Below are 18,922 nucleotides of genomic sequence, written 5' to 3' on the forward strand. Positions count from 1 at the left end.
TTCTTTTGACCATTTTTATTTTTTATTGCACTTTGTTTTAATTTTTTGACCTTCAGTTTACTTTAGAACAAATTAATTGGACTTCAGCATCCCATCCAAACTTAGTAGAAACATTTATCAGAGAATATGATAATACAAAATCATTTGCTTATTTTTAAATTGACTCGACTTGAACGTCGCTGAGGGATAAATTATTTCAAGTCATGTTTAGTTTTCTGTAGAGAATAATTTATTAAGAAATTTTACAATTTAACATTAGTCTGGAATAATTTAGAGCAAATATACTCCCCTGTGTGCTCCTGAGATATCAGAGGGAATTTCTGCATTATAAATATCTGAATGTGAAGCTAATAAAAATATATTACAATCAAAATGTCACGCTGATTTTCTATTGTATTAATATTAACTTTCTTCAGTAAAATGTCTCCATATCAGACCTGCTGCCAGTGAGCTGACCCTTCCAGGGAAGATTCCAACACCTCTCTTCCATCAGCATTTATCAGACAATATCGGAGAACAGGCTGGAACAAAATAATATAACATGTATATTTTTAGGCACCATATTTTGTAGAAGGGTTTTCATTTATTTTAAACCTCTTTAAAATAAAATCATCTCAATAAAATTTAAAGGCAGAAGCAGCACTCACAATTTACTAAAGTAAGGTCTCACTTTCTGGCAGCCATTGCAGCTATCTAGGATGTGCGTGAAAAACGGAGAAAGAGATTCAATGGCGCATCATTTCAACACTTAGGTCAGTTTCTGGGAGCCCAATTTGCTGTCCTGGTCTATGGGTTCAGCTCCTAAGATTACACAAAAATATAGATTATTAAGGGAAATGCTTCAAAATAAATTATTTTTTTTTTTTTTTGGGAGGATGCAGGAATACCTTTTTTTTCTTTTTTTTATTATTCTTTTATTTCTTTTTTTTGTGTGTTTTTTTTCCACATTATACTTAACTTTAGTTTTATCTTTTAATATTTATGTCATAGTGGGAATAGGTCATATTGTATTCCAAAATTCCTACTGATTCTTACATTGTTTTGTTTTTTGGTAATGTTGGCTTTTTCTTCCCCTTTTTACCAAACTTAAAATAGCTTATTTTTAGCATAAATCATTTTACAAATTTTTGATTTTCTTCCTTTTTTACCAAATGTAATATAGTTTGGGATTTTATTTTTTAACCATCCTTTTACTCTATATTTATTATTATTTTTTTTTTTTTACTTTTACACCACCTTGCTGTTATAGTCCTATATCTGAATCCCTGAAAAACATTGAAATTATTGTTTTTTTGTAGTGATTATTTAATGCAAATACAATTTTAGAACTTATTGAACATTGGTGTGGCTTTCTTATTAATTATTACATTGTTTTTCTTTTTGTAATTTTGACTTTTTCTTCCTTTTTTTCCCAAATGGAAAATAGCTTTTCTTTATACTACATCCTTTTACTATATAAATTTTATTTTTTTTAAATTTTGTTCCATTTTTTTATTTGAATTTGAAGGGTTTTCACCCTATGTTCGTTGGGGCGAACTCCCTTCAAATTCAAATAACAAAATGGAACAAAATTCAAAAAATAAAATTCATATAGTAAAAGGATTTATTATAAAGAAAAGCTATTTTCCATTTGGAAAAAAAAAAAAAGGAAGAAAAAGTCAAAATTACAAAAAGAAAAACAATATAATAATTAGTAACAAAGCCCCACCAATGTTCAATAAGTTCTAAAATTGTATTTGCATTAAATAATCACTACAAAAAAACAATAATTGCAATACACTGGGCGCTTCACAGTGCATTCTGTGCCCTGATTGGATAAAAGCTTTTCCCAATCAGGGCACAGTGTAAGCTGGTTGTTAAGGACCGAGGCTGGGAATCCGGCCGGGGCGTCTCTAACAACCGATGAGTCAATGGGTTTCCCCCCATGACAGCTGAAAAAAAAGAGCTGATAAAAAACATCAATAAAAAAAAATGGTGTGCCCCCCCCCCCCCACAGTCCATACTAGACTCTTGGGGTCTGGTATGGATTTTGATGGGAACCACACACCAATAAAAAAAAAATGGTGTGGGGTCCCCTTAAAATTCATACTAGACCCTTCTCTAAGTATGCAGCCCGGAAGGTCAGGAAAGGGGAGGGGACTAGTGAGAGCCTCTTCCCAACAGCTGGGGTCTAACATCACATAACGTCAGAAGGGGGCGGTTCCACTGGGTGATGTAGCTGTGTGGCCCAGCCCATTGCCTATATAAGAAACGTCAATGCACAGAGCAGGCATTAAGCAGAAGGCTTTTCAAGAGGCGAGAGCATTTTTTTTCTATTTTTCGGGTCTGGCGGGCAGCATGATTGATGATGGATTTACATTGAGGGGCACTATTTTTTATTTTCAATTTTTTAATAAAGAACTTGTCAAAAACTTTCTTTTTTGACACTTTTTTAGTGAAAGGGTAGGGGTATTATGTAGCCAATACCCATTCACATAGGGGAAGGCCAGGATCTGGGGGCCCCCTTGTAAAAGGGGGCTTCCAGATTCTGTTAAGCCCCCCCCGCCTGCAGATACCTACAACCACAGCCCAGGGTTGTTGGGAAGAGGCCCTTATCCCCACCATCATGGGAACACAATGCTTTGGGGTGGGGGGGCTGTTCCAAAGCACCCATCCCCATGTTGAGGGCATGTGGTTTGGTATGGTTCAGGAGGTGGGGGGCGCTCGTTCGTCCCCTCCCCTTTCCTGACCTGCTGGTCGGCATGCAGGGATAAGGTATGGATTTTGGGGGGACCCCACATGTTATTTTTAGCGTGGGGTTCCCCTTAAAACCCCTACCAGACCCGAAGTGACGGGGGGACTTCATGACATTTTTTCTTTATTTTTTCAATATCCAGGAGCCGGCAATTTTAATCGCGAGTCATTTTAAATGGGATTTTTTCTTTAGAAATGTATTTTTTGCTGCAGCATGTTTTATACATGCTACTGGTGCACCACTTTGCAGACACATTAGGGTGACCCCCCAGGCACTATATTTAAAGACATTTTTCATTTTTATTGCTGCTACTTTCAGCATCATTAAAATCACTGCTCCTGAAAAAAATATTGTTGAAAAAAAAATTGATTGATATGTGTCCCCCAGGGCAATAACCGGACCCCCAAACTCCATTTATGGGAAAGTACTTGCATATAAGCCTTCAAAATTGTCACTTTTGATTTTTCCTGTTCGGCTCCCGTAGACTTCAATAGGGTTCGCCATTCGGTTTAGAACATTTCCCCTGTTCGGGAATTCTGCTGCAAACCAAACAGTGGGGGTGTTCGTCCCATCCCTAATTATGAACTTTTGTATTATCTTACTGTTGTAGCACCAAAGAAAGGGCAGTGTCTGAACCCCTTAGAAGCAATGAAATTCTTATTATTTTTGTGAATATCTAATAAAATTATCATTTAACACTTATTGGCCATTGGTGTGGCTTTTTTATAGATACTTACATAGTCTTTGTTTGGTAATTTTGACTTTTTCCTGCCTTTTTTCCAAATTCAATATATATATTTTTTAATAATAAATCTTTTTGCTATATGAACGTTATCATTTGTATTCCTTCCTTTTTTACCAAATCTGAATGTTTTTTATTTTTTATTTTATAATTTCTTTTACAATAAATGTTATTATTTATTACAAACTTTTTTTATAATATCTTGCTATTGTAGCAAGGGGTAGTGTTTGAACCCCTAAAATGCATTAAAATTATTATTATTATTATTATTTTTGTGATTATCTAATAAAAATGTCATCTTAGATTTATTGACCATTGGTGTAGCTTTCTTACTGATTATTTTTTTTTCTTTTTTTTGTTAACATTCTTAATCCAAAATTGGGCAGCAGATTTAGGGTTTTTACATCTGAGATTTTAGAAGAAGACTTATAAAATTTGCCATTATTTGTAGTATGAGAAGAATTGCTCAGGTTTTTTGCAAAAATTTAGAATTTTGAATCTCCAGTTTCAAATTTGTTTTAGAAATGTAACAGTAAATGTTGTGAATTGTAATAAAGCAATACTTGCTCTGAATTGCAACAAAAAGTGAATTGTATATTCTTTCCTAAATATTTTATATAATTTAACGAGCTGTCTTGTGGCAATGAGAAATCAGACAATTTTGAATGAATTATTCCTCTCTGGACTGTCTGACCTTCCGGCTCTTCAGCTCCCTCTCTTTATCCTCTTCCTTCTCATCTACCTTCTGACATTAATCTGGAATTCGCTGATCATTCTCCTCGTAGTCACCGACTCTCACCTCCATGTTCCTATGTATTTCTTCCTGGGGAACCTGGCCAGTTTGGACCTCTGTTGTTCCTCAGTCACCGTCCCACGAATGTTATTTGACCTTCACACCAAGACAAGAAACATTTCCATAAAGGCTTGTGTAACCCAAATCTTCTTCTTTATGTTTTTTGCCAGTTGTGAAGTTTTTCTGTTGACTGTCATGTCCTATGATCGATATACCGCCATTTGTCAGCCATTACATTACACACAGATCATGAGTTGGAAGGTGTGCGTACAGTTGGTGTCCATTGTGTGTTGTCTCAGCTTTGCCTTTTCTTTAGTTCACGCACTTTATGCCTTCAATGTAACATTTTGTGGATCAGATATTATAGAAAGTTTCTTCTGTGACGTTACACAGTTGTTTTGGATTTCCTGCAGTGACACCTTCATCAACATTCTGCTCATCTTTCTCTTGGCTGGCTTCATTGTATTTGGTTCTCTGACACTGACCTTCCTGTCCTATGTCTATATAATCAAAACCGTCCTAAAAATGAAAGTTGAGGGCAGCAGAAGTAAAGTTTTCTCTACATGTACCCCTCATCTCACAGTGATGTTGATATTTTATGGCTCCTCGTGTTTTAATTATTTTCAGCTAATTGGAAGCTATCAGTTTGCCGGTAACAAAGTGTTGTCCATGTTTTACTCGGTGATCCTTCCACTCCTCAACCCTCTGATTTACAGTCTGAGGAACCAGGATATCAAAAAAGCATTCCGAGATTTGTTATTGAAGTTCATCCCAAATAAAGCATAAATTTTACCTAAATTTCAAGTCTAGTTTTGGAGGGTGCTTCCAGGAGTGAATTTTAGGGAACTGTGCGGTGTTGTACATTACAGTATCACTTGCCTTATTTTATGGCTGATTGTTGAGCTTGTTGTTGTTCAGTTATTTTGTCGTGTCTGACTCTTCATGACCTTATGGACCATAGCGCCCTCCACTGCCTCCCGGAGCTTGCTTAACTTCATATTCATTGTTTCGATGATGCCATGTATCCATCTTGCTTTTTTTTTTTTTGCTGTCTTCCTCTTCTGCTTTTTTTTTCTATGTTTTCCAGCATGAGGGTCTTTTCCAATGAGTCCTCACTTCGCATTAGGTGGCCAAAGTATTTGAGTTTTATCTTCAGGATCTGTCCTACCAGTGAATATTTAGGATGGATTTCCTACAGGATTGTCTAGTTTGATCTTCTTGCAATCCAAGGGACTTTCAAGAGTCTTCTTCAACACCATAGTTCAAAGCATTAATTCTTTGGCGTTCAGCCTTCCTTATGGTCCAACTTTCACAGCCATAGGTTACTACTGGGAATGCCATAGATTTGACTATACGGCACTTTGTCGATAGGGTGATGTCTCTGCTTTTTATAATATTGTCTAGGTTTGCCATTGCTTTCCGCCTCTTAACCTCATGGCTACAGTCACCGTCTGCTGTGATCTTGGAGCCTAGGAAGATAAAATCTGTCACATCTGTCAATGCTGTATATAGTTACACAGTAGTTAAGGTTGAATAAAGTCAATAGTCCATCTAATTCAACCTGTGTAGCTGTACGTGTGTCAGTGTCGATAATCATTTCCCATATTCATGTATGTTGTGTTCTTTAGGATACACATCCAAAAGTCTTTTAAAAATATTAATACTCCCCGCTGACACCAGCAATTGTGGAAGAGAGTTCCACATTCTTACTGCCCTGACAGTGAAAAACGTCCTGTGCAGCTTAACCGGTTGCTGACCGCCACACGACGATATACGTCGGCAGTCAGCCCCGGCCAGGCAAAGTGACGTACCGGTTCGTCACTAGCCTGTCACTTGCTTGGGAGCCAATAGCGGGCGAGCGAACGCACACGGAGGCGCGCTGCCACCCCGACTCGTTCCCCAGCAAGTCCGTGCGTGTGACCGGCGGACCCGATGTCGGTGCAGAGGGAGAAAGGCAGGCGGCTGATGTAAACAAGCCGCCTGTCATTCTCCCCTGTGTAGAAACAGTGATCATACGGTTCTACTATGTAGGACCGTTGTCGATCATTGTTCCTACACTTCAAGCCACAGCCAATCACAGTAAGAATCACGCCCCTAGGGACACACACCACCCCTCCCTCTCAAATAAAGTTAACCCCTTCCCTGCCAGTGTCATTTTGCAGTAACAGTGCATATGTATAGCACTGATTACTGCAGTAATGTCACTGGTAACCCCAAAAGTGTCAAAAATGTCAGTCAAGGGTCCAATCTGTCCGCCGCAATGTCGCAGTACCGCAAAAAAAATCGCAGATTGCCGCCATTACACGTTAAAAAAAACACCAAAAATGACAGAAATCTTTCTCTTAGTTAGTAAATGCGATAACTTTTGGGCAAACCAATCAAAATACGCTTTTTGCGATTTTTTTTACCAAACATATGTAGCAGAAAACAAATTGGCCAAAAATGTAAAAAAAATTTTGATTTTTGCATTTTTTGGGGGGGAATTTCATATAAAAAAAATGTGAAAAATATTGTTGTTTTTGCAAAATGTAAGCTGTTTTTTTGTTTATAGCGCAAAAAGTAAAAATCGCACAAGTGATCAAATACCACCAAAAGAAAGCTCTGTTTGTGGGAAAAAAAGGACATCAAATTAGTTTAGGCACAGTATCGCACGGCCGCGCAATTGTCCGTTAAATTCCGCAAAAAAAAACCCTGGTCAGGAAGGGGGTAAAATCTTCCGGGGCTTAAGTGGTTAAGGTTAAACCGCTTCTCCTCCAATCTCATTGTGTGGCCCAATGTCCTCTTACACTCCCTAAGTTGGGATAGCTTTTTTCCTATGCTGAGATCACCATTGAGGTATTTGTAAGTCGCTATCATTTCCCCTCTCAGGTGTCTCTTCTCGAGCAAAAATAATTTTAGTGCTTGTAGTCGTTCATTGTAATTGGGGTCCTCCAATTCCTTTATTCATTTTTTTGCCCTTCTTTGGACTCTCTGCAGCTCCAGGACAACCCCTCTGAGGATTGGTGACCAGAACTGGACCAAATACCCCAGATTTGGCCAGACAAGAGATTTATAAAGTGGCAAGATTATAGTTTTATCTCTGGAGTATATCCCCTTTTTTATGCCAATATTCTGCCAGGTTTGGCAGCTTCAGCTTGACATTGCATGCTATTGCTTAGTCTTCTACTCTGACTCCCAGATCTTTCTCCATCCTTGATTCCCCCAGAGGTTCTCCCCCCAGTTTGTGTTTATGTTCTTAGCCCCCAAGTGCATTATTTTACATTTCTGCACATTAAACCTCATTTTCCATGTAGTTTCCTACTCCATTATTTTGTTCAGGTCTTTCTTTAAGATTTCTATATCCTGACATGAAGTTATTGCTCTGCTTATTTTTGTGTTGTCCGTAAAAACTGAGATTGAACTTTTTATCCCATCCTCCCATCCCATCATATCATTTATTAATAAATTAAACAGAATTGGTCCCAAGACAGAACCCTGGGGTACCCCACTTACCACTCCAGATCAGTCTGAGTATACATTATTTATCACTACCCTTTAGTACCCCCATCCCGTAACCAGTTTTTTTTTCCAAGATCAAACCTTATGGTCCATGCCAAAAGACCTCAGCTTGTAGATTAAGCGTCTATAGGGAACTGTAATGAATGTTTATCCAAAATCCAAATAAACCGCATCCACAGGCCTCCCCCTATGCAGATCACAGCTCACTTCCTAGTAGAATGTTAACAGATTGGTTTGGCAAGAACGAACCTTCATAAACCCATGCTGATTAGTGATTACTACTAATGATACTGTTTTTATCAGAAAATTATTGGATATATTCCCTTATCATCCTCTCCATGTAATTTTATTTATATTTGTAATAAAATATATACAATATATATATATATATATATACATATACATATACATATACATATATATATTAACTCCATTAACTTATATCCTAATTAAATGAATGTATCTTTTTAAGAATTCATTGGTAATTATTTATTATCTCATAATTTATTCATAATTGTTTGTATTTGATCAGGTAATATACGGAATCAAATATTGCCCGTAATCTAGTGACTAGAAAGCGAGTGTAGTAAATCTACATGATAACTAAAAGCCAGTTTAATGTTCTATTTAATAAGTGCCTATTATTCTAAAGTTATACATTTCTTATTAAAATACCACCAGTATTAGATCTATGGTTCATTACTAGGAACGATTTTTAGACAACAAATAGTTAGCAGAAATCACCTACATATTTATTATTATTATTATTATTATTATTATTATTATATTAATATAATATATTTATTTCTGGTTTCCTGGATGAGGTAAGTACGGCCATCACCCTCCCTTTCTGCTAGTCTGTATTTATCTCATCCAATGGCTGCAGCCTCCCTCATTCTCTGCATCCTGGTGGCAAAAATGTATTTCAGGACGACTGCATGCTAGCATGCTTCAGACTTAAATGAGACATTGTTCCTGCTATGTGGATACATCATGTCCATGTCTCAGGGGTGTTAATTTGCAAAACCTTAAGCGTCCCGGCACTAGATTTCTACTTTCCAGGGGCTGAAAACAGCCATCAGAGGAGGTGGAAATAGACCTTTGGTGGGGTGGGGTCGGCTGCTCTGTGTATTTAACCACTTAAATACTACCCCATGGCAGATTTACTGCTACAGGCTGGCTCTCCTGTGCAGAATCACATATCTAGGTGATTCTTCACCTCCGTCTGCAGGGGGTGCACACATGCCACTGGTAGGCTGTTCCTGCTGTGATAATTCACAGCGGAAGCTGATCTGTAGGTACCAGAGACTGGATGTCTGCCGGCGCCCGCCTATAATCATTAAAACACTCAAAATTGAGATCTGGGTGGAGGATTTTTGATTTTCTGCAAAGCAGGGAATAATTTCCATCTCTGCCCCTAGTAAAAACACCTAATACAGTACACATACAAACACTGGCTAGGCACACTGTTAACCATTTGATCGCCTCTGATGTTTAACCCCTTCTCAACCAATGTCATTAGTACAGTGACAGTGCATATTTTTAGCACTGATCACTGTATTAGTGTCACTGGTTCCCGCAAAGTGTCAAATGTGTCAGTTAGTGTCCGATTGTCCACTGCAATATCACAGTCCCACTATAAGTTGCTGATCATTACTAGTACAAAAAAAAAATCCTGTATATCAGTGATGGTGAACCTTGGCACCCCAGATGTTTTAGAACTACATTTCCCATGATGCTTAACTACACTTTAAAGTGCATGAGCATCATGGGAAATGTACTTCCAAAATATCTGGGGTGTCAAGGTTCACCATCACTGCTGTATATAGTCTATAGTTTGTAGACACTATAAGGTTCACGTAAATCGATCAATATACTCTTATTTGGTTTTTTGTTTTCCAAAAATATGTAGCAGAATACATATTGGCCTAAATATATGGAAAAAATTGATTTTTTTCATTTTTCAGATTGGATATGTTTTATAGCAGAAAGTAAAACAAAATGTTTTTTTTTTTTGTTTTTTTTTAATTGTCGGTCTTTGTTTATAACCCAAATGAAGGGGAAAAAAAGTAAAAAAATTGCAATGGTGAATACATACCACCAAAAAAAAAACCTCTATTTGTGAGGGGAAAAAATACATATTTTTTTTTGGTACAGTGTTGCATGACAAAGCAATTGTCAGTTAAAGTAACACAGGGCTGTGTAGCAAAAAACTACCTGGTCATGAAGAGGGGGAGGGGGGGGGGGGATAAATCTTCCAGAGGTCATGTGGTTAAGATAAGGACAGATGAAGGGAGACAACCAGAATCTAATTCTTAGGGTCATAGTCAGCCTTTTTCTTCCTCCAAACACAACAAGTCAAGTTCATGCCAAAGAACTCAATTTTGGTCTCATCTGACCACAGCACTTTCTCCCAATCCTTCTCTGAATCCTCAAACTACGGCCCTCCAGCTGTTGTGGAACTACACGTCCCACGAGGCATTGTAAAACTCTGACATTCACAGACATGACTAGGCATGATGGGAATTGTAGTTCCTGAACAACCGGAGGGCCATAATTTGAAGACCCCTGATTTAGATGTTCACTGGCATGACTGGACATGTGCCTTCTTGAAGAGGGGGACTCACCATGTTTGGAGGAAGAAAAATGCTGACTATAATCTTAAGACCACCATCTCTACAGTCAGGCATGGAGGTGGAAACATGATGCTTTTGGGCTGTTTTTCTGATAAAGGTACAGGCTGACTTTGCCGCATTGTGAGACCAACAGGTGGGGCCATGTATTGTAAAATCTTGGATGAGAACCTTCTTCCCTCAGCCAGAAGACTGAAGATGGGTCATGGATAGGTCTTTCGGCATGACAATGACCCAAAACATATCGCCAAGGCAACAAAGGAGTGGCTCAAGAAGAAGCACATTAAGGTCATGGAGTGGCCTAGTCAGTCTCCAGACCTTCATCCTAAAGAAAATTTATGGAAGGAGCTGAAACTTCGAGTTGCCAAGTGACAGCCAAGAAACCTTAAGGATTTAGAGAAGATCTGTAAAGAAGAGTGGACAAAAATCCCTCCTGAGATGTGAGCAAACCTGGTCACCAACTACAAGAAATGTCTGACCTCTGTGATTCCAACTACAAGAAATGTCTGATCTCTGTGCTTCCAACAAGGGTTTCTCCACCAACTACTAAGTCATGTTTTGTTTGGGGATCACATACTTATTTTACTCACTGAACTGCAACTCCATTTATAACATTTGTATTATGTGTTTTTTCCTGGATTTTGGTTGATCTTCTATTATATAAAATACTCTATTATATAAAATACACCTATGATAAAAATTATACAGCCGCCATTTGTTTGTAAGTGGGTGAACTTACACAATCTGCAGGGGGTCTAAAAAAAATTATCTTCACCGCTGTAGGACTATATATATATATATATATATATATATATATATATATATATATATATATATATATGTTGGACAGGGGTAGATGGTTCTTTCCTTTAAAACTTAGGAGAAAGATGTATCAGAGAATGTGGACATACAAAATTATTTGCTTATTTTTATATTCTCCACCCACAAAAATATATATATATTTTAGATAAGTATATTGTATGTATTTGTCCTAATTTTTTTAAATCATTTTTGTAAATTGCAAAATCGTTTTTTGTAAATACCTATAATTATTGGCACAGATCTTAAATTGGGAGTAATCTACTATTTTCAATGGAGTTCTGCTGGAGAAGCAACATTCATCTAATTGTTGTCTGTCAATATTTTATTATTATTATTATTATTATTATTATTATTATTATTATTATTATTATTATTATTATTATTATTATCATTATTATTATTATTATTATTATTTACCATTTTTATTCTTTATTGTACTTTATTTTAATTTTTTAACTTTCAATTTACTTTATATCTATTTAATTGAACTTCAGCTCACATCTTTTTTATTTCACACTTAGGATAAACATTTATCAGAGAATATAGTAATACAAAATCTTTTTCTTTTTTTAAATTGACTCATCTCATACGTCGCTGAGGGATACATTTTTTTTTTTTTAAGTATTGCTTTGTTTTCTGTAGAGATTAATTTACTACGAAGCTTAAAGTTTTACCATTAGTTTGAAATAATTTAGAGCAAATATACTGTCCTGTGTGCTTAGAGATGTCAGGGGGAATTTCTGCATTATAATTTTTGCCATTTTTTTAAATTTGCACTTTTTTTTCTCTTTTTGGCATTCAATGTACTTTAAATCTATTCAGCTGTACTTTGGCATTACATCCTTTCCTTTGAAACTTATGAGAAAGATAGAACAGGAGAAATGGGAATGGGTTCCTAAGGGAGCTGGGATTTTTAAGGTGCAAATAATGTACTTACAAAGAAAAATTTATAAAATTGCCAATTTTAATTACAATTAATTAAAATATATAGAAAAAACACTGATGGACACATAATTGTTTAAAAACAATTATTCCAACATGGTAGCCTGGAAACCGATTGATATACTATAGTCCAAAATTCACGATGGTTCAGGGATGATAATCCCAACATGTTTCGCTTTTGTATTTAGCTTCTTCAGGGGATACTGTGCTATCACACCTATATCAATAAATAAATATATTATGACGTACTTACAACCGTTTTTACCCATATAATTGTGGTTTTGTTTACACTTTTTGTAAAAATGGTATAAACTCAATAAAAATCTATTGGTGAAAAAATAAATAAATAAATAAATAAATACATAATCAACAATACAATATTGGAAATCATTTCACTCAATCCAAAATAAAAAATCATAAAGATGCCAAAAAATCCATGTTTGTAAATATATGGAAAAAACAACTTCATTAAACATTTACAAATATATATATATATATATATATATATATATATATATATATATATATATGTGCATGGATAACATATTTTAATGTATACAGTGTTGGTTGGAGATGACAAAGGGTCTCTTACCCCTATATATTGGATCAATCATCCAAGTTTCCACTAAAGATCCAACAGGAGACTGCAGGGTGTGACTCATATAAGCTGGCCGCAGAAGGAAGTATGGGATCGAACTTACAAGCTCAAAGGAAGATTAACCACTTAAGGACCGGGCCTATTTCTGACACTAAAATCCGTTTTTTTTTTGCTAGAAAACTACTTAGAACCCCCAAGCATTATATATATATATATATATATATATATATATATATTTTTTTTTTTTTTTAGCAGAGACCCTAGCGAATAAAATGGAGATTGTTGCAATATTTTTTTTATCACACCGCATTTGCGCAGCGGTCTTCCAAACGCAATTTTTGGGGAAAAATTTCACTTTTTAAAGATAACTTAAAAAAAAAGAAAACAGTAAAGTTAGCCCAATTTTTTTCAATAATGTGAAAGATAATGTTACGCCGAGTAAATAGATACCCAACATGTCATGCTTCAAAATTGCGCACGCTCGTGGAATGGTGACAAACATTGGTACTTAAAAATCCCCATTGGCGACATTTTACATTGTACTTGTAATTGTGTATTTTTACAGGTTACCACTTTAGAGTTACAGAAGAGGTGTAGGGCTCAAATTATTGCTCTCGCTCTAACGATCGCGACAATACCTAACATGTGTTGGTTGAACACTGTTTACATATGTGGGCGGGACTTGCGTATGCGTTTGCTTCTGTGTGCGAGCTAACAGGGACAGGGCACTTTAATTTATTTTCCTATTTATTTTATTTATTATTTTTTTATTTTTACACAATTTAAAAAAAAAAAAAATAAAATGATCATTTTTATTCCTATTACAAGGAATGTAAACATCCCTTGCTTGTAATAGAAATAAGCAGGACAGGACCTCTTTATTGTGAGATCTGGGGTCAAAAAGACCTCTCACCTCACAACTACACTAAAAAAAAAAATTGCTGAAAAAAAATTGTCTCTTTAACCTCCCTGGCGGTATTCCCGAGTGTGGCTCGGGGTGGAATTCCAGTGCCATTAGCGGTAACCCCGAGCCACACTCGGGTACCGCCAGGGAGCATCGCTGGATCCTGGTAGAGGGGTTACTTACCTTGTCCCCGGGATCCCGCGATGTGTCCCTGCAGCATAGGGCGGCCGGATCTTCTGCCCAATGCTGTGAGCCCCGGCTTCCATCTACTGCGACGTGACGCTCGCAGGGGGGTGGAACCGGCGGCAAATTCAAATAGTAAAACACACAAACACACTGATTTCATTACAAAATAAAATAAATTTACATTTGTTTGCCCCAGTGCCCTTTCCTGCAGTTTTACTGTACTTTTTATATATATATATATATATATTTTAGGTGCTGAAAGCGGTACAATTATTTTGCATGTAATTCTTAAGGACGAGCAGCCCAAACCAACTATTTATATATTATTTTTTTTACTGTGCGTTCTTCTTCTTTATAACATCTCGGGTATGATAAAGTTTGAAACACAAAATCAAAAATTATAATATAATAAATAACTTGATATGTGTGTATATATATATAGATATAGATATATTATATATATATATATATATATATATATATATATAAATATATATATAGATAGATAAATAGATAGATAGGTAGATAGATAGATAGATAGATAGATAGATAGATAGATAGATAGATAGATAGATAGATATACACGTATATATATATATATATATATATATATATATATATATATATATATATATATATATATATATATATATATATATAGATAGATAGATGGATAGATAGATAGAGAGAGAGATATACACGTATGTATATATATATATATATATATATATATATATATATATATATGTATATATATATATATATACATATATATATATATATATATATATATATATATATATATATATATATATACACACACACACATATTAACTTATTAATAGTAATTTATTAGATTATAATTTTTGATTTTGTGTTTCAAACTTTATCATACCCGAGATGTTAAAAAGAAGAATGCACAGTAAAAAAAAAAAAATAATATATAAATAGTTGGTTTGGGCTGCTCGTCCTTAAGAATTACATGCAAAATAATTGTACCGCTTTCAGCACCTAAAATCCGAAACAATCATACCGCCAGGGAGGTTAAAGCCGTTGATAGGAGACAACGTTTGATGTCACTCCGGTCCTCCAAGACCATAAAGTCAAGTGAGGGCCATCTTGCTGTCTTCCTGTCTGTGAAGAGGGAGGATCGGATCATTTTCCCTGCTGCCGGCGGGTCCGGTAAGCGGGGAAAATGACCATTACGCAATGGGAGGGGAGGGGGCACTTCTTCCGGAGCACCGAAAGGGTGATCCTGCCACTGGGACCACCCTTATTTTAAAGAGGCCCATCCGCCGTTTCGAAAAATGCTGGGGTTATCTGCTGCCATAACCCCGGTATTTAGCGTCAAAGTACCGACGTAAATCGACGTAAGTGGTTAAATAAAGCTGAGCTATTGGAACCTATAAATAGATTAAATAAAATAAAAAAAGTTATTTCACAAAACTCCCTCTGAATTAACATTTGATCTAGTTCTAACACTTTGAAGGAAAGGATACAAAATAGCTCCAAGGCCTTTTAAAACTTACAGGAAAGTATAATTATAGTTAGTTATAGTTAGTCAGGTTGGAAAAAGACACAAGTCCACCTGGCTCAACCAATAAAAAAAAATAATAACTAATGAAAACCCAACCAAAGTAGCTCCCTTTGTTAATTGCATGCTACATCCATGAGTTGATCCATCAAGCAAACTCTTGAATGTTTAGAAGACTCCTTCCCTCGGAGTATGATGTACAAACTGACAGACAAAAAAGGAATTTAAATTAGTTCCAACAACGGGCCACCACAAGGACGCACCCTTTCTGTATGAACATACCAGCAGCGATCTGTCAGAAGTATAAAACCTCGATGTGGCTTATACGGCTTCCCCGCCATTCTGAAATGCTGACGGGTGAGCCTCCTGATAAAATCCTCTCGCCCTGACCAGCGTGTGACGCGAATGCGCCAATCCCCTCCTCAACAGGAAGACATATGATAAAGGCTTGAATATAGTTCAGACATGCGCACTAACCTGCGCAAGTCCAAACGGCCAAGGACAGAGTTACACAAGAATTAGAGACAGCAAAACTACTGAACAGGAAAGGAAAAAGAGATAATATATATGTGCCAAGTAAGTAAATGAGTAAATAAAGAGATAATCATACATAGTTGAAATAGAAACCTCTCTATAACTGAAAACATAAGAATTATACATGTAATCATTGTTTTTCTTTCATATTTACAACTGTTTGGGAAGGAAAGAGGGCGCAGGATTAGGGATACAACAAAAATTGGTTCCTGAGGGAACAAAACTGTTGGATGCCTGGGGGTGTCCGTATGACCAAGCTAAAAGCACCCCTGCAGTAGCCGCCGGAATCTTTGCCCTAAAAAAAAAAAAAAAATGTCTGAACTATATTCAAGCCTTTATCATGTGTCTTCCTGCTGGGGAGGGGATTGGTGCATCAATGCGTCCGCGTCACACCACAGCGTCACACGCTGGGCGGGGCGGGAGTATTTTATCAGGAGGCTACCCCCAACGGCATTTCAGACCAGTGGGGAAGCCGTATAAGCCACATCGAGGCTTTATATTTCTGGCGGATCGTTGCGGGCATGTTCATACAGAAAGGGTGCGTCCCCTATCAAACATGCATACCAGCCTCTACTCACACGGCACGGGAACTCATCCACCCTACCCCCATTTTTTTTTTCTCTCCCTCTTTCCTCCCCTCCCCTTTCTTCCCCCTTTCTATCCCTCCCTTCTTCCTCTCTCAAACTTGCACCCCTTAGTCTTCACAGGTTCATCCTGCCGTTTGGCTGGCCCACCCGGCACGCACCTATAACCTAGCCATCATACCCTGATTTAGTCTCACCATTGAGCTGACAACTCTCCCTCCCAGTTCCTGGGTCTTCGGTACCCAGGATAATGGCCCATCCCAGGACCTGCCCCTCTTAACCAGAATCTCACTCCCGGAGGTCCCCCGAATACCACTAGTACCTATCCTACATTCTCCCACTGCCATCCCACCTCGATGTCTCTCACCTGATGTAATTTCTACCCCCCATTTAGAGAATTTAAAGAGATGGACAACACCCTCCGCATATAGCGATGCCCTTACTGACCTCTCCCTACAGTTATCATAAGTTGTTTGTTTCAACCTACATCTGTTAGGTCCTTGATGATTCCTTGTATCTTTTGTATTGGATAGTTGTCAACTGTTACATTGTGTTTCTTTTTTGTGATTGACCATTTATATACATTTCTGTATTGTGCTTTTCAATCTCAATAAAAATTGTTTATGAAAAAAAAAAAAAGAAAGGGTGCATCCTTGTGGTGTTTCCTTGTGGTGGCCCATTGTTGGAACTAATTTAAATTTAAATAAAAAAATATCTGTCAGTTTGTACATCATACTCCGAGGGAAGGAGTCTTCTAAACATTCAAGAGTTTGCTTGATGGATGAACTCATGGATGTAGCATGCAACTAACAAAGGGAGATACTTTCCTGTACGCTTTAAAAGGCCTTGAAGATTATTTTGTTTCCTTTCCTTCAAAGTGTTAGAACTAGATCCAATGTTAATTCAGAGGGAGTTTTGTGATAGAACTTTTTGTATTTTATTTAATCTATTTATAGCTCAGCTTTATTTAATTTTCCATTGAGCTTGTCAATTCGATCCGATACTTCCTCCCGCCAGCTTATAGGAGTCCCACCCTGCAGTCTCCTGTTGGATCTTTGCCCTAAACAATTTAAATGGTTTTCAAATCATTTTTATTTGTTATTTTTTTTTACAAGTAGTGGAAACTTGGATGATTAATCCAATATATAGGGGTAAGAGACCCTTTGTTATCTCCAACCAACACTGTATACATTAAACTAAGTTACCCACGCACATGGGTATATATATATATATATGTTTAATGAAGTTGTTTTTTCCATATATTTACAAACATGGATTTTTTGGCATCTTTATGATTTGTTAATTCGGATTGAGTGAAATTATTTCTTATATTGTATTGTTGATTATGTATTTATTTATTGATATAGGTGTGATAGTACAGTATCCCCTGAAGAAGCTAAATACATAAACAAAACATGTTGGGATTATCACCCCTGAACCATCGTGAATTTTGGACTATATCAATCAGTTTCCAGACTACCGTGTTTCAATAATTGTTTTTAACTACTTCAATGCCGGGCCCTTTCACCCCCTCCTATCTCGGTGGAAGTCTCGTAAGAGGAAACGCGTCAGAGAGGAGGCGTGCCGCGCCGTCACTCGCGTCATCCCGGTTGTCTGTTACTGCAGTCAGACACGGGAGCGTTCCTGTATCCATTCAACGCATATGCCTGTGATTTCAAAGAGACATGTAAGTGCAATTGCTTTTATTCTTCAATAAATCGGGGGTAATGCACTATTGGTCCTCTTGCATTCTTTACATATCCGTTGCGGAGCCACAAGGAGACACTATACTCTGTATTGGGATCGTCATACCAACAGACAGCCTATTCTGAGGAGAGGAGATTATATTCCCATGTTTAAACCATATTGATATCTGGTAAGCGGCTTATACACACACTTCGGGTGAAGCTGCATGGGGAGTGAGTGGTCGTTTTATATGTTCAACTCACACATAAGTCTGTCTTTCTGGTAAGAAGAATAGCCTGCTGGTGGTGGGGATCGTCTCACGTGGTGATCACATATATCCAATCAAAGTTACAGGATTCTCAATTTGTTTCAAGTCACTTCAAAGTTTATTCATTTTGCACGTTGTCACAAGAGAATGGACTTTTTCTTTTGAATTTTTCACAATCAATTTATGTTTGTATTTATTGTTTATGTGGAATTGTAAGTTTAGCGCACCAATCCTTTTTTACATATTCACCCCCTTACTGCCCAGGCCAATTTTCAGCTTTCAGAGCTGTCACACTTTGAATGACAATTGCGCGGTCATGATACACTGTACCCATATGACCTTTATATCATTTTTTCACACAAATAGAGCTTTCATTTGGTGGTATTTAATCACCGTTGGTTTTTTTTATTTCTCACAAAAAAAGAAAAAAGACAGAAAATTTTGAAAAAAAAAAGTTTTTCATA

The 18,922-nt window shown here is 36.8% G+C and overlaps 1 protein-coding gene across 1 annotated transcript; it reads left to right on the forward strand.

The window, feature by feature from the left end:
* Nucleotides 1-4,119: 4,119 nt before the first annotated feature.
* Nucleotides 4,120-5,055, forward strand: LOC309558361 (olfactory receptor 5AR1-like; the record flags this gene model as incomplete). Its single annotated transcript, XM_082261428.1, has 1 exon — nucleotides 4,120-5,055. The coding sequence occupies one exon, from the start codon at nucleotides 4,120-4,122 to the stop codon at nucleotides 5,053-5,055; it is 936 nt and encodes a 311-aa protein (XP_082117554.1).
* Nucleotides 5,056-18,922: the final 13,867 nt, after the last annotated feature.

The sequence above is a fragment of the Pelophylax lessonae genome (assembly GCF_965119305.1).
Source record: "Pelophylax lessonae genome assembly, chromosome: 6".
In the NCBI taxonomy this organism is placed as follows: Eukaryota; Metazoa; Chordata; class Amphibia; order Anura; family Ranidae; genus Pelophylax; species Pelophylax lessonae.